The sequence below is a fragment of the Solea senegalensis genome, linkage group LG14 (assembly GCF_019176455.1).
Source record: "Solea senegalensis isolate Sse05_10M linkage group LG14, IFAPA_SoseM_1, whole genome shotgun sequence".
In the NCBI taxonomy this organism is placed as follows: domain Eukaryota; kingdom Metazoa; phylum Chordata; class Actinopteri; order Pleuronectiformes; family Soleidae; genus Solea; species Solea senegalensis.
In genome coordinates this window covers 2,751,255-2,779,240 of record NC_058034.1, presented here as the reverse complement: position 1 = coordinate 2,779,240, position 27,986 = coordinate 2,751,255, and the positions used below count along the sequence as shown (strand labels likewise).

The 27,986-nt window shown below is 39.7% G+C and overlaps 1 protein-coding gene across 5 annotated transcripts in view; it reads right to left on the bottom strand.

Annotated features, from left to right (window-relative positions):
* Positions 1-22,978, bottom strand: part of tp63 (tumor protein p63) — a 54,036-nt gene extending 31,058 nt beyond the window's left edge. The window contains exons 1-4 of one of the 5 annotated variants that reach the window (XM_044043716.1): positions 22,040-22,978; positions 20,650-20,728; positions 17,501-17,871; positions 13,446-13,523 (exon numbers count right to left, since the gene is read on the bottom strand). Coding sequence is in view for 3 of the 5 variants with exons in the window: in XM_044043720.1 (XP_043899655.1) it covers positions 2,331-2,383 (53 nt within the window). In the remaining 2 variants the exon portion in view is untranslated. Of the gene's footprint in view, positions 1-2,330; positions 2,411-13,445; positions 13,524-17,500; positions 17,872-20,649; positions 20,743-22,039 lie in introns of those variants that run through there. The other 4 variants (XM_044043717.1, XM_044043720.1, XM_044043714.1 and 1 more) reach the window with 4 other exon arrangements.
* Between the last annotated feature and the right edge of the window lie 5,008 nt (positions 22,979-27,986).

Genomic DNA, 27,986 nt, shown 5'->3' with positions numbered 1-27,986 from the left:
TGCATATGTTCTCCTTTTCAGACCATTCTCTGTAAACCTCAGAAATAGTCCTGTGTATAAATCCAACATCAGCACTTTCTAAAATACTAAATACATTGAGTTGCAGCTACGTGGTTGCTTGATTAGATATTTAAATATTTGCACAAGTATACCTAATATACATAATATAGTGGCCAGTAAGTAGATCTACTCAAAATGTTGCGTATAATGCTGACAAAGGAAGTGTGCATGCCTGATTTATAATATATTTGATACAATATACATTTAGACAGTTTTAGTTTTCCAAGTCAATCAACATAGACCTACTGTATATTTATCAACAATTCATCAGGTGACAGGTTGTGGAATATAAAAACATGCATGTATGAATAATAGATATATTTGAGATAGAACAGGTGTGGAAGGATTTAGGTGTGGTCCTCCACCAACCTCTGATTTAGTTAATCCCCATTTGATTTTGGCTTCTTTTTTTTTTTCTTAACTTAACTGTCACTTTGTTAATTTTCTAAATTACTTTTGAGTTTTGTTTTTACAGCTGAATCCAGAATCCAAAACATAACCACAAAAGAGAGGAGAAGAAGAAGAGAAGATGAAGCAAGTTGATTATGTGTAGAAGTAAGCATTTTGCCAATAACACTGCAGCTGAGACTTACTGATGCCCTGCAATCTGCAAACATTACAACTTTAATTTTACTTTCTATTAAAATACATACGATACTGTCAAATATATTTTTGAATAAATGCAAAAAATGTATATTAGAATTTTTGAATGTTTAGTATGTTAGATTAGTTGACACTGTGGAAAACATGGTAACGAAAGAACAAAAGTGTATTAATGGATACAGTTTAGAAAAGCATGAATTCACAAACTCAACAGTTGAATAAATGGGTGTATTCCTGTTCTGGTTGTTTGTCTGCTTTTGGGTGTCTGGTTACTCAGAGTTTTTCAGTTAGCCTGAGGCGAAGGCTGTTCAGCATCCACTTAAAGACGGTGCAGCGCCTCCAGACGAGACTGGGGCAGAGGTCAGCACTAAACAGGGATGGCTATTGTCTCTTGGCAGGTTGGGCACACCGACCGATGAAAATGCAATCAAAACAAACAGCCCAGCCGATCGGGGCCCTTCTCCAGTGTCCTTATTAATCACTTGTTCAAAGGCCTAAGACCTTCTCCCCCACATCTGTCAGCCCTGGCTGGAAGAGGGACACGACTGCAAAACAATAGAAAGCAGCGCTGGAGTTTCTCCTCCTCTTATCCCCTGACTTTTGTCGAAGTGAAACAGTCTGAACTCCCCCAAAAAAAAAAAAAAAAAAAATGGACAAGCACAAATCCTTTCAGGTTTACGACGCAAAAGGAAACAAGGACGCCGAAGAAAATTAGAGAAAAATGAATGCTTTTCTGCCTCATAAATATTAAAGCATCAGTGGTGCCAGTTTTTCTTTTAAGCATCTTTTTTTTTTATGTCACAATAAATCAGTGATTTGATCAAAACACAACGTCACCTGGAGCATTCAGTTAAACATGGACTAAAGCACAGACCACACAAACTAAGAAATGACACCTAACTGTACCGGCCTATACATACATACATACATATATTTGAATTTTTTTAGAATAAATATTCATTCATTTATGGATAGAGAGACCACACTATAGCTCTGTAGCGTGAGCACAATCTTAACCAACTAATAAGTAAATGTATTCATTTACAACTGCTCAGAAACAATGACATGAGATAGATAGATAGATAGATAGATAGATAGATAGATAGATAGATAGATAGATAGATAGATAGAGTGCTCAGCGCTAGTGTAGTTCTGTCGTCTGTCATTTGCAGCATGTGTTCCCACTGAAATTGAAATAAAATCTCCTGTACAGTGAGGATTAGAGGAAGAGCCAAACACTGTAACCTGTCTGCCTCTTCAGGCCTAATGGCCCTGTATTCACACGCATTGTTGCCCTAATTATGTGACACTTATAAATATAATTTGGGACAGAGCAGCAGCTGAGGATTTGCTCTCAAGTCAATTTGAACGTTCAGATAAAATCAGTCTACGTGACAGTCCATCTCAAAGAGCGGGGGCGGGGGGGATGGGGGGGGATTCCAAGACACTTCAATAAGTCATTAAATATTCTGCATTCTCTCAGAAAGGCCCACAATAAATGTAAAAGATTCACTGCAAACTCCCCGTGTGTGTCACACGTGTCATATCAATGTATAAATACACTGCACGTTACTTCATTTAACGTCATTTATTAACATTACAAGTAAGGAAATAAGATGATATCGTTCCTAATAAATCGATCATTAAAAAAGTGTGTATGTACTTACCGATGAAAGGGGAACTCTGGATAATACTGCATAGCTGTGTAAGGTGAATTCATGTTGTCATGCCAAACTTGGCTTTGCTGAAATCTTCAGAATGCACAGCTAATTATAAAGGCGTATGTATTAACATGAGCTACGAGGCAAAAAAAAATACAAATAAATAAACGTACAGGCCTTGATTAAAGTGCCAGAGGGTACAGTGCAGAGTGGAGAAAGTTTGAGAGATGTTTTGAATTTTTTTTTCTTAAAGCTGCCCAGCAAAGGGGAGGGGCTTGTGCCAGTGCTGACCAATCCCCTGCTACAGTTGTACAAGATATCACTCACTCGCAGTTGCTAGGATATAGATATCAAGCAACTACATCTGACCCTGCACCCCCACCAACAAACACACACAAACACAGAGCACAACACACACACACACATGCATTTCTCTGACACTTCCACTCTGATTCCCCGGTGTTTTTGTGGCTATGAGGACATTTGTGTTGTGTCACACTTCTCACTGTGGCCCCCGGAGGCTTTTTTTTGTCATAAATACACTGTGAATGACAGTGATTCTTCATTCTGTGCCGATTCAGCAAATATTAAATCAGTGAAACGAAGAAAAACAAAAACACGCAAATATTTGCTTTTTAAGGAAGCGAAACACATCGTCTTAGACGTTTACTGAGATGAGTCAAGTGAGAGAAGAGATATTTCTTCTCTCACGTTAATTTAAAACTAGAAGGAAATGACTTCCGGCACCTTAAGGACAAAAATAGAAAGCAGACAAATTATATTGCCGTTTGAAAATCCTAAATGCAAACCTACATTTAACCATATTTATGCACACACAGATTCCTGACCACATCCATGCACATACTTCTAATTCAACATCAAACCCATCCTCTCCACCAAGCACTATGACACTGTAAACCTAGAGGTCTTATGTGGTTTTCAGACATGAACAGCAGATGAATCAGCATGCTAAAATAAAAGGTAGGGTCACGGTGGGGGGAATGAAAATAAATAGATGTGGTGTATCCAGGGAACACAAACCTCTAAGCTGCTCTCTTGTACTTTTAATAAAGACATACGGCCTCTTTCTCTTCTCTGAGGAACCGAGGAACAGCACTGACACATACACTGAGACACACTTGTGTTATGACTCTATGTTTGTTTAGAAAAGAAACATCCCACTTTTCTAATAACCTTATTATTATAATTACAAGTTATATATACTAATAATAAAATAGTGTAATATGAAAGTATACAGTAACCTGATTGTATGATTTGTTGTTTTTTTCATTACCGCAGAATTATCTTTTATATTCATATCAGGAGCCGTGTCAGCTCTATACTTTTTTTTTTACGGTAGCCCACAATGGACAAACTAAATATCTTTTGAGTTCTGAGGTGAAGGACATTCAGCTGAAACCTCACCACTAAATGATGTAAATGTTTACACCCTGTGCTTACACACAAAGTCTCTGTCACATTACGTACACATGTATACATCATAATCAGATTATTATGATCTGGAGATTTTACAGCAGTGGACTTAATGTAGACATGAGTCATAATCAGACAATGCTGTTAATGGAATATCCTATTAATATCTCATCTAAACGTCTTAATCTAAGTATTGTTTACTTGGATTATGATTGATATAACTAGATTAGATTAGATACACTAATACATTTTATAACTAATAGAGTTATTTCTGCATTATTTTTATTTTCTATTATATTTTTCACATGCAGCCTTTTAAACTGCCTTAACTGTGTATTAGTATTTTGTTTTGTTATTATTTAACTTAGATTTTAGAATCTTAATCTTTATCAGAATAAGAACAATAGTCAGATTAAAGGTCCATGTGCAAAGTCCCTTTTCCACCAACCTTTCTAGGAACTTTTATTACCAGCTACTTATTCACTTGGGGAAAATAATTATTGGTAATCTGTGTGTTTGCAGAACAACCTAAAGAAACTCAATTTCTTCTGTGGCTGCTTGTGTTTTACTGACCGATCCTGAAGTGAATAAGTTCTTCTTTCTTTCGTCTTCTTTTAAAGGTCTTGCAGCCACACAGCACACAGCCTCGCCCCTCTAGAGTTCCTGCTAATCTGAAAAGTAGGTATGTACTTCTTTGAGTGAAGTTTCCCCCCCTGGGAATTTTGGTGGAAACGCAGCACAGATTTTCAAAATCCCGGGTAAATGAGAGAAATTCCTGCGGTGAAAAAGGGGAGCTACAGTCTATGGCAGACTTGCATTATTTTGTTTTAGATATACAAATTGATCATACATGTATGTAATTTACTTTTGCAATAAACCCCATTAAAGCTGCAGTTAGCTTTCACCTCCCTCCTCATATCATAAAAACATAACTTCCTGATTGGTTAAAGTGTTTTGGAATACACATGAGAGCAGCTTTAATTGTTATGTTTGTACACAGATACACACAATAGTTAAGAACCTACGACTTCAGAATCTACTAGTTTGTCAGAGGTGTCATTAATAACTTTTACCTGTGGCCAACAAAACCACTGAAATGTTGTGCTGCACTGTATTTTTTCCTCAATATTAAGAGATGTAACATCATTATGTATAATTTCTTAAAGAAAAGTTGATTGGTGGATTAGAAAATACTGCTGCTGTCTGTCTGTCTATCTCCAAACAACTTCTCCACAAGGTCATTGCTGCAACTACCAGTTGTTGTTTACCATCGTACAAAAGGAAATAAAGCTCTGAGCCGAGAAATAAACATCAACCCTGAAACTACACGTACAAAAGTACAGTAAGAAACACACTTAAAAGTAAAAATATGTGGTGATTATTGTCTTATTTATGAGGCTAATTCCAGTCTCCAATAAACATTTTACGCGCAGCGCTGACCGCGTCCGCCTTGTAACAAGGACAAACTGACCTCAAAGTGTCTTTAAATCTGATTTACAGTGACACCTGAAACGCTTACATCATTAATTACCCTGCAGCTCAGTTGTTGGGAAACAGTCATCGAAACCCCGATTACTTCATTTGAGATGCATGTGTGTTTATGAGTTAGCAGCTACGTCAGTGACATGTCTGATACTGTCATCGGGGGGAGCGCACATGTGTCTAATGCGATTATTATTCAAACAAGGCTCAGGCCGGCGAGTGTTAAGATCACTCTAATCTGCAACTGTATCTGAGGTCAAAAGGCGTCGACGGCAGCCGGCCTGTTTGACTGTACGCAGCAATATCAGCACCTTAATTCATTTTGGTGTGTTCATTGTCGTTGGAGGCACGACGTGGCCCAATCACGCAGCCTTATTCATGTCCGGAGTTTACACATGAAATACCAGAGAGCAGTTGGCGCAGCAGCTGATGAAGTAGCCTCAGCGTTTGCTGCGCGATGAAGAGATGCATTATCAGTGTCAGTCACACACACCACAGTGTGAGGGGGTTATGTGGACATACTTGTGTGCATCTGTGTGTATATATTCCAGTTGGTGACTAATGCGGGGGAAATCCAGATGAGTCAAAACTACCAGTGTCCGGTGCAGTGTCTGAGAGGTGATAATTTACAGCCTATGCACTAAACTGCCCAGCAACTTGGCATTGTTCATAACATCTCTCTCGGGAAAACTCTATTTTAACTGACAATGTCGGGGGGGGAAGTACAAGGGACGAGTACACAGAGCATAGATCGAGAATGAAATGTCAATATACTTTCATTTATGTTTAAAATGTATTTTAAAATGGGTTTCCGATTCAATTTCTCTTTTTCTCTGCTGTAATATTGCATCTTACTCATTGAAAGTCAACAACAAGCATCTTGTATTGCAACATAATAACCAATTCCAAAGAAACCAAACTACAGAGAGTGCAAATCACTTTCCCACAGTGGAAAGATCAAAATCTGGATTACAACCAAAATACACAAGAACATTGACCTAATTGAGGTACTACTACAAATACTGACGGTTTTAGCGGAGTCTTTACTTCACTTTTTCTATCTTTTTTTCATATCTGTTTAGAAAATGTCATCAGAATCAATCATGAGCTATTCCACTGACAGAGAGACGAAACCATTTTAAACACATTCAGCTTAATATAAGCATGTGAATGTAGTTCCTGGAGCATGGAATATTTCTACTCTCATACAACCAGTAAGTAAAAGAGCGGTAAAGTTTGACTTTGTGACCAGGACAACCTGTCTTTCGACTCAGTGAATCATTATTTACGGTATTATTCAGACTCCCAGACAATTACTGATGCTTTCCCACGATATGATTCAACTTCTTTTTTTTTAAGTGTCTTTTGTCACATTAACTTTTACACATGAGATCAGGTCATTGTCAGGTTGGGAAAATCATTCTTGCCCACGGCAACGTAAAGGCAATGAGCCAGAGTTAAATAAACCCTCCAGAGTACAGAGAGGTTCGGTTAGAAACAGGTGTTTATGCTGCATTTGTGCATTCGTGACCTGAAAATGAAAAAGATATATATCGATTGTATTTCTCTACATTCATGTAATATTAATTCCCTTTTTGATCACAATTGGCATCAAGGCATTTTAACACATTCACGTGGTGTTCAAATGATCAGAAAAGTGACAGCTCAGCTAAAATCTAAAAAAGTTATGATGTCATGGGCCTTGTCACTTGCATACTGCGCGTCAAACTCTCACATGCACAAATGCAGGAGTCTTTAAGATTAAATGTGCTTCATTATGTTTTTAATAATTATGAGCTTGCTTTGATCTTCATTAGGTTGCAAATACCGTTATATATAATGCAATAGCACAAGAATACACCAAAGTTAACAAGGTTTGTTTAAAAAAAAATAAAATAAAAAAAATAAATAAGTAACTTTAGCTTTTTACTGGGTTCAAGCTGTAACTTCTTACAATTTGGCAAAAAATCGGCTGAATATTCCACACGAGAAAACAAAAGTAGAAGAAGCTTAAAACAGTTTCGACCTTAAATGACGCACTGATGGGTTGATTAACACTTAGTTTCAACAAAATCTAAATTTTCTGAACCTACATCTTCACAGAACGTATTCAAAGTCGGTCATTTACTTAAACACTATAATAACTGGAAAACCCCTTGTAGTTTCCCAGCACCCAAAGTGGTGCGTTCTAATTTGTTACATGTGACCATGAGTCTTTGACCAAAACATTAAATAACATTATCATATCACAAGTACGTTTCAAATCTTTACTCTGGAACATGTGTTTGACATGTTTTTTAATGAAGTATAAGCAGCATCATCAGGAAACCGACAGGAAGCGAGTGTAAAACATGCTGCCAGAGCTCGCTGGTTTATCTCTGCAGTCAGAAAACAGCAGCTTCACTCACTAAGGGGTAATCCAATGAATCAAGTTGTCAAAAGTCGTGGCAGACATATGGAAATATTGAAAATGCCACAACACCGATGAGTAATATTCCCCATTCATTGTCTTTCAGTCTATTTCGGATCAAGCACAATAACAATAACCCCTTTTAATGGTCGCTATGTTGATGCCTGCAACTTGGTGCTCGACACTCCCCTCTAGAGGAAGTACTGTGTAAATGTCCATACCAATGCAACAGACGCATGGAGGCATGTTAGGTTGGGATGGACGTACATAAACCAGATGGAAATTGGGCCTTCGCAGACATCGGTTCTGTCACTGAAAGCAACAGTGCACAGGTTATAGTTTATGGATATATAACCAGCAGACTAAACAAAAACACGCTCCACTTCAGTCAAGTGCTACTGGCCTGCTTTGTTTTTCCTGGACAGGGGGACAGAATCCCCTCACCTGCTACAGCGGAGAATGTCGTGGAGGTAAACATAATCAAAGCCTTCCAGCGAGCAGTCTCAGATCTGCGAAACAGACAACCAGTGAACCACAAACCATCAATCACAGCTAATCCAACACTTAATCTGTCGTTTGAAGTCGCTGAGCATCACTCACGGTGCAGTGTTAGCATTCAGCAGTGTCGGCTCACGTTCAAAGAGGGGAACTGACTACACTGGACTACACATGAGGGTTAATTACCACTTAATTCAATATACACCTAAATTAAGATGCCCTTCAGATTATGACTCACTCCACATTATTAGCAAGCTCAGGATGAAATGTAAGTGAGCCATTATCACCAGCAATAAAGTACATGATGCTTAATTAAAGGGGAATTGACACATTCTTTGTCTGGGAGTCGAATTCTCACTCTCACTGAAAACATGGCTGCAGGCAGGGACAGTTGTAAAAAAAACATTTTAGCCACTCAACAACAAGGCTCACCATTGGACGGTGTTTTTTAACCAGAAACAAATTTCAAAGTTCATGGAGAAAATAAGAGATTTTACATCACAGCACACAGGAGTTGTTGCTGCCTTGATCACTAAATTCAAACGAGTTATCTTGTAACTTTGGTATTTTAAATCCTTGAGTGAAAAAGGCTGATTTTCTCTCTGGACTTTGGTTCAGGAGAATGAGCTGTTTCTAAACTTCAATTTACAGCCAAAATAAATGCTAACTGTATATCTAACTGCGAGATAAGGCAGCAAAGATATTTTTTAGATATCATAACAGGTGTAGATTTTATTTGTCGAGGCTTTTGTGGCTTAAATCTGTTGTGGCTTGAATGTGCCTGCATGCAGCCCTGGTATCAGTGAGAGCAAGTGTGGGTGGAATTACCGAGGCAGTGGTGTGCTCCGGTGCATGGGCTGAAGTCAAACCTCACACAACCACACTCACTTCACCATCGTTATACTACATGCAGCTCGCCACTTTCTGTTTGATTTTAATTGTCTGTTTACGACCAAAGAATCTCGTTTTAAAGTCGTTTCCGCTGTTTCCCGCTCTCTCGAGGTCACCACAGTGGACGATCCACATATTTGATTTGGCAGAGATTATTTTACCTGCTCTGTGATCTAACTTGTAACCAATCCAGTCCAGTTTATGTTTTTTTTTACCTATTTAAATATCCTTGAGGTGGTAATTCAAACCATAAAATGTGATTGCAGCTCCTACCTTGTGACCTGTGTTAAAATCACTTGGTTCCATTCATGAGTGATACATTTGGCAGATTAGATCTCACCTAGTCCTTTTCACCCGTTGAAATACACTTAAAGGGCCACTACGAACCATTACATGTATATTTCCACTTGCCAAAAAGTGATCGCAACTCTTACCTTGCAAACGTAAATGCTTTTTCTGGCTCAAAATCCATTCACAAGCGTTATACTTGGCACATTATACCTCACCCAGTCTTTTTTACTTGTTGCAATACCCTTAAAGGGACAGTACGGACCATAAAATACTATTTTCCACTTGCCAAAAAGTGACCGCAGCTCCTTCCTTGTAACGTAAATGCTTTTTCTGCCTTCAAAATTACTTGGTTAAATTCATGAGGGGAACATTAAGCAGATTATACCTCACTCAGCACTTTTTACCTGTCGAAATACCCATAAAGGGCCAATACATCCCATAAATTGTTCTCTTTTACTTGCCAAAAAGTGATTGCAGCCCCTTACTTGTGACCAAATGGTCTTTTCTGGCTCAAACTTGACAACCACATACTCCACCACTTGGGAGGAAATATTTTTTAGAAAATACAGTGTTTTATTTTGATACATTTATTACTGGGTGTGTGGTATTTTATTTTAAAATACATTTTTATTGATCTTTTCCCATACATGCATGTACCTCGGCATGAATAACTAGAAAGGTACTCAGCAGAGCATAAATCTCTATTGGCCTCTTAAATTGAATCAAACTTTATAGATCCATCCTAGTGTTTGGATCGGCACCAAAATCTAATGGGTTCTTTCTTGGCTCACAACCTCCATCTCTTCACAAAGTTTTGTGAAAATCCGTTAAGTACCTTTCCTGTGATCCCGCTAACAGGCAAACCAAACAGCAGCTGAACATGCGTGAAAAATACCCCTATGGTTGAGGTAATAAGTTTTTTTGAGGACAATTTATACGAGGATTAGATGGAGCTCATGCTCTCAAGTGAGAGCAGGCATGCGATGATGAAAGTGCACGGACCTGGGCGCAAGTGCGGTGACATTTTACACTGAAAGAGCAGGTGTCTCCGGGACCTGCTTCAGCACTTCTGTGAGGTAATACAATCTTTCATATTCTAACTTTCAGAAATATAGTCCATGATGTAAAAGTTGTGGACCGGTGTTTAGCAACCACACTGCCGGTATCTTGGCAACAGTTTGACAAGTGTGATTGGTCTGCCCCTCAACCTATTAAAAAGCATGTATGTGTAACATCGTGATGCCTGGGGGCAGCTCAAAGACACTTTACCCTCCATCCATGAGCTTTCACCCATCCACATGTAATCTAAGCAAGGGGTTGAAGTATTCTTTGTCACTGGATACACTTTAAAAATAAAACATGCTGTAGATGTCCCGGGACGCTTGACTGAAAGTGGATATTTCAGAGGCATTTCCTAGAGTCTTTGATGACGAGATGGATTTAGTTCATCGGCAAAATACCAACGTTATTAAACAATTACAAGGTCGACACGCCACGCATTGTAGACATCACGATGTCAGAGATAAACACCCGACGACAACAGAAGCAGAACATTGTCTTCAAGTGGATTCATTTAGTACAGAAGAAAACAAATTTCATGTTCATTTAAGCCGCAGTTGGTGAGAGAATATGTGGTACAGCTTGGTTCTGTCGGTGTTGATTTCATGATTTGATTCCTTTCATGAGTCACAGTCAGTAAAGCAGCACGATGACCCGCACCACTCGACAATGACCTTGATTTTTATTAGGTTTTCATGCTGATATTTCACCAACGCAAGCTGACGTCAGCTCAAGTGAAGACCCGAGTAATCCTTTTTGCTAATTGATAGGCTGGGAGAATTTAGATTTCTATGACCACATAAGAAAAACGATCCAGCACAGCGGGGGCTGTGGGATGTGAATGTTTGTAGTAGACTGGATTCCTGCGCGATAAAGTCACGCGTCAATCTTCGTTAGCGAGCGGGTCAGAGATTATACATCTGTGTAGGTGTGAAACAGACACGGCAACCACTTTCACTTCCCCTCCTCTCATCTTACTCCTTATAGATGTCTCTATCTGCAGCCAAATCATGTCTGTGCTGCAGAAAATGTACTCACAGGTTTTACGGGACACAGGTGCTGATCACGGAGAACAGACCTGCAGAGCTCACTGTCGGTGTCAGTGTCGACATCACATCACTAAAGTGCACACTGACTCATCTGGCACCATCTTCAGCACAGAGGTGCAGAGAACCTGCTGGTTCGGCAGCACAGTATCACTGCTCAGGCCTTGTTTAGACTGCAGCCCAAATCGGATTTCTAAGATCTGATCTTCCTGACCAACTGTTCACATTATATATCGCAAGTGATCACATCTGATCGGCGTGTGTCCATATTGACATTGTCTAGTCTCGTCTTCCGCATGGATTCTATAGTTACAGGCCGCGCCCCGGAAGTACTTCTAAACAAAATAAACAAAATAACAGAAATATGTGAAAATGTGGAGCCAGGGCACAAACTCTCCACGGAACTTTTTAAACTATTGATTTCCACTGTGCTGATCGTTTAACGCGCCGACAATTAACTTCCATTTCTCTGCATCTACGTCATTGTTGTTGTTGTCCCTGGAGTCGCGTTAGATTTTGTTCTTCATGTTATTTTGTTTGATTGATTGATTCAAAGACTTCCTTTTTGAGGAACAGTTACTTTTGATTTGAGTGTTCAATAGTTAAAAAAATGTGCATTCTAAACAAACTTTTGAATTTTCACTGTATTCATTCTTTCATATTTAAGTTTGCAGCCCGTTACACAGTTTGAGAAACTTCATATAAGAAACTTCATATAGACTTAGACTAGAAGTTTCTTAAACTTCATATAAGAAACTTATGAATGAACATTTCAGTAGCTAGAGCCAGCAGGAGGTTAGCTTTAGCTTTGCATTAAATCTGAAGCTGAAGCTATTGAATCAGCGTTCTGTAAAATGATAGTTTTTAAAAAAAAGCTTGAATGAACCTTAATAAAATAAGAAATTAGAGATTTGTGAAGAATTAGCACATTTACATGACACATTTAACCAACAGAGTCGTGCTAACATCAATCATTATGGTAAGCTAAGCTGAGCTAAGAATCACTCAGTGCCTTAGTTATGTCCTTACAGTTGGCTTGTTCGTTTTGTGGCAGCTGAACGAGGAGGCAGGGAAAACTAAACTAACAACCAGTTGGCCAGGCCTTCTTATCATACCAGCTCCTGAAGAACGGGCGAGTGTAATTTCTCCCTGTCTTGTGTTTCTCTCTTTCTTTATAACGACAAATGGCTGGTCGGGTCTGAGCTCTTAAAGATAAAAATTCTCCTTTTTTTCCAGCTAATTTTTAAGGGACAGAACTGAATGGTGTAAAGTGTAAATCTAAAGTTTACATAGCACTTGTTGGGCGCAATATTTAGCGTCCCAGTGTTCTCCTATCTTTTGTATTGGAGGGGTCGACTGCGCATGCACCATTTATAACTAGAGTCTATGGTAAAGATTTTCTGTACTCCAAAGGAACAGGAAATACGTGACTTGACTGATCACTCGCTATAAACGAGAGAGAACTACATTTGAGTGCAGTTTATACATGGTTAATGTATGATTTTATGTGATTCTTATCTTCATCTTCTTCGTGTGAGACAGGTGTTACGGCACTCAGCGCCCTCTATTGGTTCACATTTTCTACTACGCAACACATCTCTATGCAACGTCACTACGTGCAAAAGCAAGTGTTCATTCATGATCAAAAATCTGTCCATCCATCCATCCATCGTCTACCACTTCATCCTCCACATGAGGGCCAGCTGACGCAGCCCATGGACAGGTCACCAGTCCAACACAAAGAGATGAACTATAATTAAACGCTTACAGTCAGTTCAGGACTAAAGTAAACCTTTACGAGTTCTGGTAGTTATGATTATAGCCGCTTTTAAAATCCCATTTTCACATTCCGACTCTTCTGAACACTGCAACAAAGATACACATGCAACAGTGATTTCTTCATTATGGTCAAAGGTTTTTCTTCTTTGTTTCTCTCTCAGTCGCTCATGCTCAGTTTTCCTGTACTCCAGGAGTCCACACTGATTCCCCTCTGATCTTGATGTTTATTACCTTTTTGGATCTGTGTCACCAATCCTGGTGTGGGGGGCGAGTGGATCTCCCTGTCATTGCCAGTCCTCAGCTTCTCCACTGCAACAAATGTCACAGCAAACAGTCAGATCACTTATCAATAAACCCTTTTCTGAACACAGCCTCAGTTTTTGTTACTAAACAAATACATTGACAGTCAACCTGTGAAAGGATGGGCTTCTGTAAAGGCTCAAAGTCTTATTAAGAAAGACACGGGAAGCCCTTTGATGACTCAGGTAAAATGCAGCTGGCAGCTATATCCCATATGACAAATATCACGCTTAAGTGCTTTTCACCCACTGAAATTCCTGGGAAAATGATCATGTATTGTCCAAAATAATAACCAGAAATTACACCAAGGCAAGACAAAATGTATGACGACACAGTGCTTAACTGGAGAATTAAACTTGAGTGTGTTGCTATGCATGTAGGAGTTCTACTGGAGGTTGTTGTTGCTTTGTAGTAGCTGAAGTCAGTATTAACTGAGTAGGAAAATAACAGGTCTGAAAAACAAATCTGTTCTTATGGCTGAGAAGGTTGTAGGACAGGTTTGTTGAGCCTCAGGGGCCTGAAGAGCTCATTCAGCTCTTGCACTCAGTCTTTCCTCACTGTTCCTACAGCACAGCTCTTTACCTTTGCATTAGACACATGCGGCATTTGGAAAATGTATAATCCTGACAGACACTCCTATGCAGTAAAGTTAAGTGATCACAGGAAGATCCATGCCACTCTTGTTTAGCCAGCCTGAGAAAAATCGACCTGATGACAAATCTATGAATTCACACTCTGAAAACAAACACGTCTCGTTGATGTTGAGTTTAAGATAAGGTCTATTGGTTTTCGATTGTGTTTAAACAGACAATATTTGCTCTTTTTTTGTTGTTCGGGGGGGAAATGGAAGAATGGAAAAAGTGATGAATATGACTTCTGCCTACTTTTCCCTGTAATCCTCACACACCAAATTACTCTTTTTCAGCCCCACCCCATTCTGCCACAGCCAAGAAACACACACACACACACACACACCCTCAGGTGGACTGTGCTGAAAGCAAAGGACGGAAAAGAGATCAACTGCAGAGTGAACTCGGACGAATAGTTCAAGTGCCAAATGTACTGTAAGGTGATTCTGTGAAGGCATGGCCAGAATGTGGCCCGCTCGTGCGCAGATGTGCGCACGCACATTCTTGTACAGCATTCTGAGTGAATATACTCCTAGACATAATGCATTCCCTTTACCCTAACTTTAACCACCACAAATACAGGCTTTAAAGTTGTGAGGACCAGCCAAAATGTCCTCAAAAAGAGGTTTGACTCAAAAATGTGTCCTCACAGCTGACCACCGACTTATAGATACTCACACACACATGCACATTTACCTCTAACCTTACCATCACAACCAAATGCCTAACCCTAAAACCAAGTTTTAACCCATAAACAAACATTTCAAGGTGTGACATGAGAACCAGTCAAAATGTCCTCGCTTTCACATAAAGTTTTTGGCCCTCACAAAGACGTGTGTACACACACACACGCACACACACGCACGCGCGCGCACACACACACACACACAAACACACACACCTCCTGCCTCTGACAGGGTTTGTCACTGAGCGTAATCACACAAAGGAAAGAAGCTTGTCTTTCACCATGTGAGGCCTTTCAAAACACCACACCATCCCACTTATCAAAACAATTTTAAAAGGGCCTGAATAGATTTCAGCAATGCCAGGAAGCACAGAAATGTAACTTAAGTCATTTCGGGGCTGAAGTGACACAAGAGGCTCCATGACCAATATGCAGTCACAACTAGATACACTGTGGCACATCATGAAATGCCACAGCCATGTTAGTGGCACCTTGTGGCCGATGGAGGACTGTTGAAATGTAAACTGTCCACACAGACATCAAGCTCGTCAGTGCTGTCTGCAGTGGTGGGAAGTATAGTAAACCAAGTACTGCACTAGAGTACCTCAACTTTATACTGCTACACTGCTATGTTTCAGGAATAAATATTATACTTTTTATTCCACCATATTTTAAAGCTCCAGTGCATTATCTCTGACTCTCCTCTGAGGGAGAAATGATCAAACACTGCTGATGCGTCTATATTATACGAAGGAGAATTAGTGCCAGCCCCAAAAAAAAAACACAGCACAAGAAAAATAAAATGTCAGTGCTAGATTATTATTATTATTATTTTTTGGCTGTTTTTTTCTTTTGGCTGACCCTAATACTCCTTTGTAATATTATATATAAGGAGCAAAATTTACTTCTGAAAACTTCTAATGAGCCATTCTTGGTGGTTTTTTTTAGCGATACAGTTTTAGTACTTAAGACAACGTTTTGGTTCAATCATAACAGGCATTCATGAATGTTTAAGTGACATACTACAGCTTTAAATCTTTCATAGTTTCAACATTTAGGCCATTTCTCAATAACCAAGTATAAGCGGAAACTGGTAAACTGGTCTAGCTACAACATTAATGTGATAATTTTTTTTTGGTAGTGTGAATTTCACTTTACAGTAGAGTACATTATTTTTAAATGGGTCGTTATTTATAAAGGGAACCATTTAGTTTTGGTTCTTTAAACATGCAATCTTTGGCCACCTGGGGGCAGCACAAACAAGCTGGAAACACAACACTGACATCGCCTCGGTTAGCTGGTGGCATCACACTGTTAGCTAACAGCGGAATGTTTACACAACCAAAACATAATGTCGGTAATATTGTCCATTAGCTTCTGTTAGCGCAGTGGTTCTCTATTATTTTCTGTCATGCCCCCCCCAGAGGACAGAAATGTTCTCATGCCCCACCCCCTGACACCTCACCGTGGCCCCCCCAGGGGGGCCCGCCCCACTATTTGAGAAGTACTGCGTTAGCGTATGTTCATTGTTCAGTCTCCTTTAGCTCTGTTTTTGGTCTTTACAAGGTCCTGAGGTCTTTGATGCTAACTGCTCAGCTCCGTTCTCTAGCTGGTTGCTAACTGTGTCTGCTGCTTTGTGCTAATCAGCTACAATCAGTGTTTTAATGTAATAAAGTACAATTTCATTACTGTACTTATAACTTATTCATATTCCTAGTAACTTTTACTTTACTCTACATTTCCAAAATAAATGGTGTACTTTTCTCCACTACATTTACTCTCTTTTTTTTTACCAAATAAAATCAGAAGACAAGTTAGTAAATGGTCTGGTTGGTAAATATAGTGCTTTTCTAGTCTTGATGACCAGTTAAAGCTGCTTTACATCTACATGAGTATCTCTTTTTGGTACTTTATACAAGACTGGCTACAATGCAATACACATGACATGATTTAGTTGTATAGTTTGAAATAGACAATAAAACGTGCTAAAAAAAAAGTGTGTTCCTTTAATGAAAAACATTTAAATTCTTAAAATCTCCTTGTCCTTTTTTTGCACTACACTGGGAAATCCTCTCTCTCTCTGTTATACTCTTGAGTTCACTATAAATGAGCTACTGTGTAATTCTAGACTGATCATTTGAATTGTGCATACTTGAAATACCACCATCACTTTTACTTGAGTAGAATATCTGAATACATATAGCGATGCAAATCACCATATACGCTCCGGATTAAGATCTCAATCCATTTTAATATTGCATTATTTTGTTGTGGAGCTTTTCCATATACAAAAAAGTGGCTCAGTAGGCAGAGCGGTGTGTATCCATAAGGTCGACAGTTTGATCCCCAGCTCCTCTAGTCTATGTGCTGATGTGTCCTCGGGCAAAGACACTTAACCCCAAATTGCTTTCTGCAGCTGTGCTGGCAGCATGAGAATGGGTGTGGATGATGTGTGATAGAAAATAGCGCTGTATGACTGTGCGTGTGAATGGGTGTGAATTAATGGCTGAATGGAAAATTTACCACTGACTTACTGAGGTCAGCATTGAGAGTGAACTAAAACAGTAAAGATGCAAGCAACACAGTAATAGTGCCATTTGACTTACAAAAAAATGTGACTAGAATTATTAACATCTAAAGGTTTAAGCTTGTCATGTGTGACCTGTGCATACCAGGAAGGATGCTGTTCTTCTTCATCTGCATAGCAAGCTTCTGGTGGCGGCTGCCGGCACAAAATGGTGGCCTTCATCAAGTATTTACCTAAAGCACATGTAAAAGGCTTTTTCTGAAGCTTAAAAAAACAAAAAAGCAATTATACACTTATACAAACAGGATTATGGGTAGTAAATAGTTTAGATATAGAAGTGATTTGTTTTATATCAAGACAAACAACAACAACATTGCTCTTTGTTCTGTGACTGAGCTAATGTGTTGGAAATGTGATTCATTCTCCAGTGGACGTGTGATTGTGTTGATTGCTGACATGTTTGTGTGTTGTTTAATGACTTTCCTTCATTTGCGTATCATCTCATGACGCAGTGGACTGAAAGAGTGATAGAAAGAGCCATTCAGTACGTTCACATGCATAGTTTAATTGAGCTAAGGCCTTAGTCAGACTATGACGGGCAATCGGACAACCTACTGAGTCCCAGTCGGACAAAATTGATTTTTTTGTGTTGCACATCTTACTCCGCCTCTGTAGGTTTCTCTCAATAAGCTGTTGTGTATTGAATTAGTTTAACCGCGTTGTTTGTTCTTTTCCGTGTTCTTTTTCATTTCCTTCTACTTCCGGGTCAAACACCGGGAAGGAATATTTAGTGCATGCGCAGAACGCCAAGTCTGACTCCAGTCCGACTAAGCATATACATTAGTTGGACTATGAGTCGCGTTATCCAGGTATGTTAGTCCAACTAAGACTAGCTCGATTTTAGTCAGACTAATGTGTTTACATGACATTAAGAAACCAAATTATTGTCTTAATCTGACTAAAATCTGACTTTCAACGTGCATGTACGCCCCTGTGCTGCTGCTGTATACACACAACCGCTCCCTCAGTCAGGTCTGATAGTATTGCTTGACAGATCAGAGGCAGAATAATAACATCAACAACAACAAAAATCACCAAAGGTCACATCCTGCAGCTTCAAGTATATTTTGATGCCAACATGTTTGTATTTGTTTGTAAATGGCAAGTAAGATTATAAATGCATGACTTGCACCTAAAAATGAAAGGTGGTTTGTCTTCCTAATACACCAGCGGTTGCCAGGACGACATGAGTGTGTGTTTCCGCCCCCGCCTCCCTGAAAGCTTCATCCATGTGAGGCGTGACAAACAAATTCTGGTTTGCGGCTCTTATGAGCTTCATGTTGTGAAAACATTTACTGTGCATGTTAAAAGTACAGGAGTCCGGGACGTGGCCAACACGTCGACTGAAGGTTAGAAACGGCAGACATCTGGTGAAACTGTAGCCCACAGCTGTTGCCAGCTTGACATCTCCTTGCTCTCAAATTTATCTCCCACCACTGGGACATCTGCGTACGACATGCCGGCCATATCAACGACACGTTGTATTTGCAAACTGTGAGGAGGTTGCTGGGGACACGGGGGATGCACGGTGCTGCTGAGACGGCTGGATGTCGGGGGGGTCACAGAGAGCAGAGAGCAGGGGCACTCGCTCACATTCTTCCCTCCTGTGCCGGAGGTCAGGCTGGGGGACAGTTAAGGAAGGGGTTGTCTTTAACCAGAGCTCAGATTGACACTTTAACCTCACTCATAAACTGCGACACTTGCCGAGGAAACAGGCCCTTGAGGCAGAGATGACCGACGCTCAGACCAGTGTGATTAACATTCTTAAAGGATAATAACACGATTTTGACACATGGCTCCTGTGTGGGATGTTTCCATGTGGACACACGGGGTCTGACACTTGTTTGTGTGTCTGTGTGAAGTGCTCAAAGTAAAAGCATGTGAAATATTACAAGAAAAACCAATGCTGAATCAATATTATACGACGGCATTGACTGGATCGTGTGTTGACATGTAAGCAAGACTTGATAAACGATTCAGTATTCCATTATGTCTCTGGAATTTTCTATAATTATAGTATAGATATGATAATAATTATTGTAATTAACGTATGTTTCGTGAGGTTGCAACTGTCATTTGCTTTTGTCATCTGTTAATTTCCACATTTACCTTTAGGCAATAAAACAAGAATAACAATAATAATAAAAAAATCCCCTGCGGCCTCAAAGTGCTGACATCATATTAATTAAGCAAATAAACAAACAAAAGCAATGAATAATAAAAAGATTCCAGTATGAACAATTAAGGTTGTACATATAAAACTTTTATATATATAAAAAAAATGTTAAATAAGTTGAGTAAAGTAGATGTGTATGCTTATTATTTCCACATTTCTAGTTTAACATTAATTGTTGGATATGATTGTTATAGTTTTTCAATCTACAGGTATTAGTCCTAGCTTGAATATTAGGGTTAAGATAAGGAGCTGTGATATGAATAAAGTCCAGAGGCCTAAAACTGTAAATGATGAATATATTTGATAGATGATTGACAATCAGGCAATTCAAATAACAAAAAACAACAACAACAACAGAAGGAATGACTAAGAGGAGTGCATATCATATGGCTGCCTTTCCCCTCTCTGTATGTATATAGAGGAAGGTGGACACTTGTTTCCCCCTGTTGGTAAGAAGGTGGAACTTAAATGCCAAAGTTTATAAAAAAAAAATAGAAAAATCCAACAGTGTATGTACTGTTTGTAAACTAAAACTTCAACAACATCAATCAAAAACTGTGTTTGCCAATGCAGCAATGAAATATCATCATGGGCATCAGATTACAGACACTTATGATGTGAATGTGTGTTCACTCTGTGTGTGTGTGTGTGTGTTTTTCTGGAATAAACACTGACCTTATCAGGACCAGTCATCCTCATGGAGACTAAACCATGGTCCTAATGAGGCAGGACCTCATTTCTGAGGAACTGGTTTTTGAATTCTGGTTAGGTTAACGTTAGGCATTAAGCGGTTATGGTTAAAGTTGGTGATAATGCATTGTTTAATGAATGAATGAGTGAATGGGTATCTTTGAGAGGACCAAAGAACATATAAACCATAGGGAGTGAGGATTGAGACTTGGTTTTAGGTTTAGGGTTAGAATTGGGTTCAGGTTAGGGATTTAGTAGTGATGGTCGAGGTTAAGGAATGCATTAAGTCTATGAGGGTCCTCATGCTGTGCAAATATGTGTGTGTGTGTGTGTGTGAAAGAGCCACTCCTCTGCTCGTTCTTCTTCACCTCAGCCTGTCCAGCAGCTTGTCATCGGGGCTCAGTCCCACCGCTGCTGACCGTCTGCCCAGCGTCTAATGGGAACATCCTAAAACAAGGAGCTGGATGACTGACACGGCAACAGAGAGTCACTCATACATATACTGTCTGACATATGAGACACGGCAGCAAATGCAGTCGTTGTGAATAAAGTCGTGTCTCCTAATGCTGAAAACATGCCAGTGTAGAGATTTTCATCGGTTGCACAAGCTGCGTGTACAGACTGGAGCTGCAGCTCAGTCAGCACACTTTTACTTTACACTTGACCTTTATGTTGTAATCATACAGGCATGCAACAGTGAGTAATAATAGACTTAAGACTGCGCACATATTTAAAATGATTGTTGTTTCACATTAGTAGTTAAAATCTGTGTTTACACTGACAGCAGTCTGGACAAAAACATGTCATGTGAAAGGATTTCAGTTTGTACAGAAGTGTATTGCATTTACTTAAAATAAAAATGGCTGTTTTTACGAGGATTTTTTTCCAGCTCTGAATTTACGTGATTTTGTTTTTTTGGGATCTGTTTTTCTGAATGAATGAGAAAAAGAAGAAGCTTCCAATTCCTTCTTGATAGCTCAATTACAGTTAATTACAATTACATGGGGCCCTCCTACTCCGTACTATAGTCTCTGCATGAAAATGACAAATGAATCACTATCTTGTGGCCGGGGCTCTGTAATTGAGTTATCAAGATGGAATTGGAAGCTTCCCAAAAAAAAGAAAATCTCATAAAAAAAAAAAAGAGCCATTTTTTTCCATACCTCAGAGGAAAAAATGGGGTTCAAAGGAATAGTTTGGCATTTATTGTTATTGTTATATTACACAAATGTTTTAAAGCTTGTATGAGATATAAAATTGACTGTGTCGTTACAAGGTAAATGTGAAGAAACAGATTTTGTTGATAACCCATAATTCATTTTTACACTATTTTAAAGAAAACTAAAAATGCAAATTACTTAAAATACAGTACATTTGAAATACTTGGAATATAAAACATGTATATATTATGTATAAATGTACTGTATATATATATATGTATATATATGTATATATATATATATATATATATGTATATATATATGTATATATATATATATATATACACACTTTGCCCATTGTATAACTCAAATAAAAAAAAATGATAAAACCCAACATTACAAGAAATAGAACATCAAAATTATGTTGCGTGCACAATATGTTATATTGACAATAAAATATGAAATAATATAAAACCACCATAGGTGATTTACACTTGACGTACATTTACTTCAAGCACATTATTCATAATAATAATAATAATGATAATATTATTTTTCCATTAGCGGTGAAGCTGCCATCTAAATTCAGATTACTCACCTGTACATGATTTATTCATCATCATCATCATGATCATCAGACTAAAACTGTCTGTAACGAAAAAGAGAGATTATTTTCTGATAATATACAGAACGTGTGATGATTTTCTATTTGCAACAAACAACAACAAGTCTGCTGACTTGTTTTCCCTTGTAAGACATTCTGTGACTCCACATGGTGCTGATTCTCAAAAAAGGAACAGTCTTTCAGAACACATCACGGCTGCTCTTCACACAGACATAATATACAGCACAGAGAGTCACATAAAGGTTGAACATTTCTTGAATGTTCCGCTCAGCTTTTGTTTTCCATAACAGGAATGCAGGGTGTGTTCTGGGCACAAACATCGTGCGTAGTTGGGAGGGTTCGTGTGGACTTGACAGATCTCCAAGTGTCCCGTGGTCCTGAGTTCAGCGAAACACACTCCAGACACAACAGTGACAGCTGAGCGAGGGATAAATAAAAGCAGTGTCTCAATCTCCACTGCATTACTGCAGTACATCACAGCAGGCCAGACAACAACCCAGTAACCTCTGTGCACACGTGCACGTCGGCACATTCACTCCTTCACACTTACTGCAGTCACTGTTGCGAGGGCAACAGTTAGAAGAGGACGATATATTCATTCTGTAGGACTTGGCCCATTAGCAACCAGCATTCTTCTGACAGGTGGAACATGTTTACCAAACACACACACACACACACACGTGGGAGAAGTGAAAATGGTGACTGGAGGCTGCATGACCTGTGAAAAGAAGCCCGGTATCTAAGCTGGCATATCGAGCAAGTATTTCACAGAGATGAGAAGACTGCGTGCCACACCAGGATTGCGAGAGTGTCTTGCAGAATTTTGTCTTGTGTTACTCGCCCCAAGCATCTCAAGCAGCTCTGGTTGTACGCCGAGGCCATCCAGGGTCAGGAGGAAACTGATGGGCAGTTTTTAAAACCTCTCACTTTCCCGATCACATTCCACTTCAGGGCAGTGGGAAAATCCTCTCATCGAGCGAAAATATCCACTTGGACCTGTCCGGGGAGACATGGGAGACTTCCGCTGCATGTGACTGCTTCCTTTGCCTTTGACCTCCCAACACAACCACTTCAAGTCGTGCTTTCCAGCGCATGAACTGGAGCTCATTTGCTGTTATAAACACTGTGCTTCGTTTGTGTTCAGACTAAACAATCAACACAACAACAACAAGACTGTTTTCCTCTTCAACTCTCTTTGGGACTGTCACAACTGAGCAGCCGCTCTCTGACTGACATCACCCCCCCGACTTAAAGGGGCACTAATGTCACTCCGTAGCTGCAGACTGCCAGTTGATCAGTTTGATGTTGCTCTGGAGGAAAATAATTGGGAGTGAAAAACAAGCTGTATTATCTATAGCCCGGGGCACAAACTTACCTCTGCACACAGGAATGCAATCATTCGCTCTTGAAAGTCGTTCATCATGTGAGTCCATGTGCTTTGCTTTGACAAAGCAGCGATACACAGGTACATTCGCCGCACTGTATCGTATCTGCGCGGCAAAATCAATGCTGTCGCTCGTATTCACAAGCAGGGCCGCAACAATTTGCCCGATGAATCATTTATTAATCGATTACTAAATGAATCGTCTACTATTTTAGGTGTTTTTTCACGGATTTTTCAGTCGACAGAGCGATCGCTTATGAAAATAATCGTTAGTCGCTAATCGTTTATTGATTATTGTCATTCAAACTTAGGATTTAGGCAGACTAACAACTGGTTATTGTACTGCAAACTGTAAAAACTCATACTGTCATTATAATATTCAAAATTCATGTTGAACAGCTGTGCATTCTGACAGCGATCACTGATCAAGAGTGTGTGAGTCTCTCAGTTTTAGAAGGATTTGTTTTGTGAGTAGCCCACAGTCCTGTATGACCATGGTTCTCAAACTGTGGTACCTGTACAAAATCAGACATGATAATAGCTCAATCCTCATTCCTGTGATAAATGCCACTGGGACTCGTCAAAAAGAGTTGAATGTGTAGGAAAAACAGACACAGCACTTTTAGAAATAAAAGGAATGAATCTTTGGCACCAGCTCATCAACATCTATCTCATAAATCAGGATGATGACGACATATTACCATATCGGGATATTTTGTCCCACCCCACGGTTCCGACACCTTGGTTGACATCAAACTCAAAGACTTTTCATAGACTTTCCAGGACCAATATCCCTCAAATTCAAGGACTGAATGGTGCTGACACAGCTTAAGATGGGCCTTGAAATGTTTTTGTTCAAATTCACAATTGTGCAAAATATAACCCAATGTAGAAATACATTTGACTGTTTTTTATTATCAGTTATTAAAATGTGAAGTAGTTCCAGGCCAATTATCAGTAATATAACATGTACAATGATGTCATTTCCTTTACTTTAAAAATAAGACCTCACAGACACAGAGAGAACAACAAAGTTCTCTATCTATAAACTTAATACATCATGGATGATTTGTCAGCATCACACAAGTGACATTAAAGATTCCTGAGACTTGGAACTATAGCTTCTAGGTATTTATACGTATATTAAAGTTGCAGCATCTGCATCACACCTTTGCTGCCTCGGTAATGAGTCCACGAGAGTCGTACAGGGTGTACCAAGCATTCTTTCAGAGATTTAATTCAGCTGTGGTACCTGGAGGGCTAAATATAATGATGTTTAATGCAAAGGAGCATCTGAGGACAGAGATGGATCTCTCACACACACACACACACCAGCACTCCCTCCTGTCTGCTGAATGCACACTGGCCCATATTTATCCCTCCATCCTGGCAATAAGAGCAAGTCTCATCACATCTCGACACAAATAGAGACTGACAGAAAACAAGAAAAAAATTAGATTGGAGCAGCATTAAAGTCCATTTCCTACATGACACGACTTGCACGGCGCATCATCCAAACAGAGAACAGTGTCATCACAAATATTGCCTTATTATTACCTTTGCTAGTCCTTTATTATTTTTAAATGATTCTTAACATGACAGTCTTTAAATCCTCCATTGTCCCGTTCACCTCGACGCTGTTTCTGCTAAGTCGTTTACCTGCAGCGGAGATAAAGTCATGACAGTTAAAGAATAAAATAATTACTGCTACACATATCCTCCATGGAAACCAAACAAATAAAGGCCATTTGTCAGACGTGTGAGGCTGCTTAGGTTTTCGTCGGGGACAAAAGTAAGCCGTTGTTTTTACGAATGCTCATTTACGTGGCAGTTAATCCTGTTTTCGGAACATCTTTTACAACTCGAGGAGCAGAAATATGGACGAGGTCCTCCGCTCCAGGCCAGAGCAGCGCTTGATCCAGGATGAGAGACACGTCCTCACTCTGGGAGGAAGAGTGTTAACCCCTTCAAACCCTAAGGTGGTGTTACATGATACGAAAGGTGCTGAACTTAACCATATACTTTCCATGTGGAGGAACAGCTGCATTTGTACCGGGGGACACGCCACTTCAGGCAAAGCGAGTCCAGTTTCCTGATGGGATCACCTGAATAGTCTAAACACTGTGGGATTAGCTGCTCTGTTTTCACTTAAGTCGTTCAGAAAAGGATGTGTAATTTGTAAACATGTAATTTTACTCTGTAAACTTAAACTTTAGTTTATTTTTGCTCCTATTCATTCTAACTTATTCCTGACAATAATTTTAATTCAGATTAATGAAGCATATGGTACTTTTCCATTAGTAATAGTACATGGTACTTTTGTTGGTACCTGCTCTGGTGAGTTTCAAAGCGAGCTGAGTCGATACTAAAACGTGACGTCGACAGACCTCTGGCCTCCGATTGGTCAGTGAGTGTCGTCACTGGAAGAGTCATGAGCGCGACGTCCGACACAAGAATCAAACTGAACTGTAGATCAGTTAAAAAGACTTAAAAACATGAGTTAATGTCCAACATTTAGCAAAGGAAATTCCTAAAATCTCAATATTTAACAGAAGGCCAGACCCTTCTGTTAAATATTTTATGAGATCATTCAGTACACTGAAGACAACTGCTCTGCTCGTCGCTAGTTTGTGTCGCGTATAAAAACAATTCTCAACATTCGTTTTCTCTGCCTGTGCCATGATGAACGCCTACAGTAACGTGACAATGTAGCTGAAAAAAAGCAAATACAGGTGGGACACACCTTGTGACGCCATTTTGAGCCAGTCTGTGAACATCTCACCAACACACCCACTCCTGAGATCATGACTCACGCTTTTATAGCATAGAATAATTCAATAAATAATCTTTGCCTTCACCTGTAAATGACACAAATGGATAACAGGTCATGTTCATAAGCTTATTAACACAATTACAGTATAGACCAATCAGTCAAACATAGGGTTTTTTGGACTCGTAGGCTGCTAAAGTCGGTCGTTTCATACTGTGTAGTGTCATAATGAATGACAATCAAACTCACCGACTCGCAGGAGAAAGTGTGTAATGTTTTTTTTCCATCACGTCAGTAACGGCACAGAGCACTTGGCACGTCTGTATTTATATAGCACTTTCCTTTTCTTAACTCGAAGCCGCTTTACACTACAGTCTTTTTCAGCATGTGTAGTGAACGTTCTGTCACACATCTGTCATACCCATTCATACGCTGCCAGCTCAGCCGTGAGCCAGGAGCAGCCTGGTGTTGAGTGTCTTTCCCAGGGGCACGTCAGCATTCACAGAGCCAGGGATCAAACCCACAGGCTTCTGGTCGACAGACGACCCACTCGACCACTGATTCACGGCTGCCCTCACGAGTAAACACAGCAGGTATCACACGTGTGTGTTTACAGTCTTCTTACCTGGTGTTGTCGAGGCCCAGCCTCTCCTCCTGCCAACGTCCTCACATGGTGATGATCGGTCGGGTCAGGACAATTTAGTGAAGGTCAACACATCACTGCTAAAATAAGTCCATTTTCCAGTGTTGAGTAAAACACTAACAAACACCCTCTGACATCATTTGTTTTGCAGTGGAAAAAGATACAATCACCATTCTCTTCAGGGTCAAATGACTCCGCTGTTGAATGTTTGTTTTTTTAATCCAGCTCCACATCAGCAGTGATGGAAACATGACACCTGTGTGAATGGGACTGCTTGCTTCTCTACTCTGGCAGTACCGACACCCAACTCTGCACCATTTCCGACGCCAAGTTCAAGAAGTGATGTGAACTCATTCAGTCAAGAGAAACAAATGTTAAACTTCTTCACTGGCAATTGAAAATGAGTCTTTTTTGTGATTTAGTGAACAAAAATGGCCATGTGGGTGTTTAAAGGGCATGTAAGAAAGATTGCTCTACTCAACTCTGCTTTTCCCCAGACACATCAGGGAACTATCAGATACCAAAAGACGCGATAGTGCTAAGGAAGTTATATGTGACTCAGTTTGTTTACAACACCATGTTGGCAGGAAAAGATTTTGCACACTTTCTGAATCCACAGAGGTTGAGCAATATAATCGCCTGATATCTGGTCCTTATGATGCTCCAGCAGTATAAAAACAGCCTGAGTAACCATTATTACACACCTGCAGTGTAAACTTTCACTTGTCCTACACTGAAGAACACAAAAGTATCGCTGGATTTGGTTCTTATCTGTACGAAGCTCCCAAAGTAAACAGTGAAAGTTGTGTCCACACAACAGCAGTTATCGCGTCAATGGGATTCTTAGCCAAATTAAAAAATGTTGAACTTGCACTTGTATGTAAGCTTGTCGCGCGTAAAATTTGACATCTGGTGCAAACATAACATTACGCGTCGCAATTGTTGAGCTGACTCTCAGGATGGGTCTCAAAGAACTTCACTACCCAGAGTTCAACAGCAGGGGCAAACTGACTACCTGTCACCTGATCAGTCATTGTCACTGATTTGGAGCACCTGAGAAGACACTGAGGGATTCAGTCAAACAAACCTCCAAGTTCACTCATAGCTTCAGTCCAAAGACGCC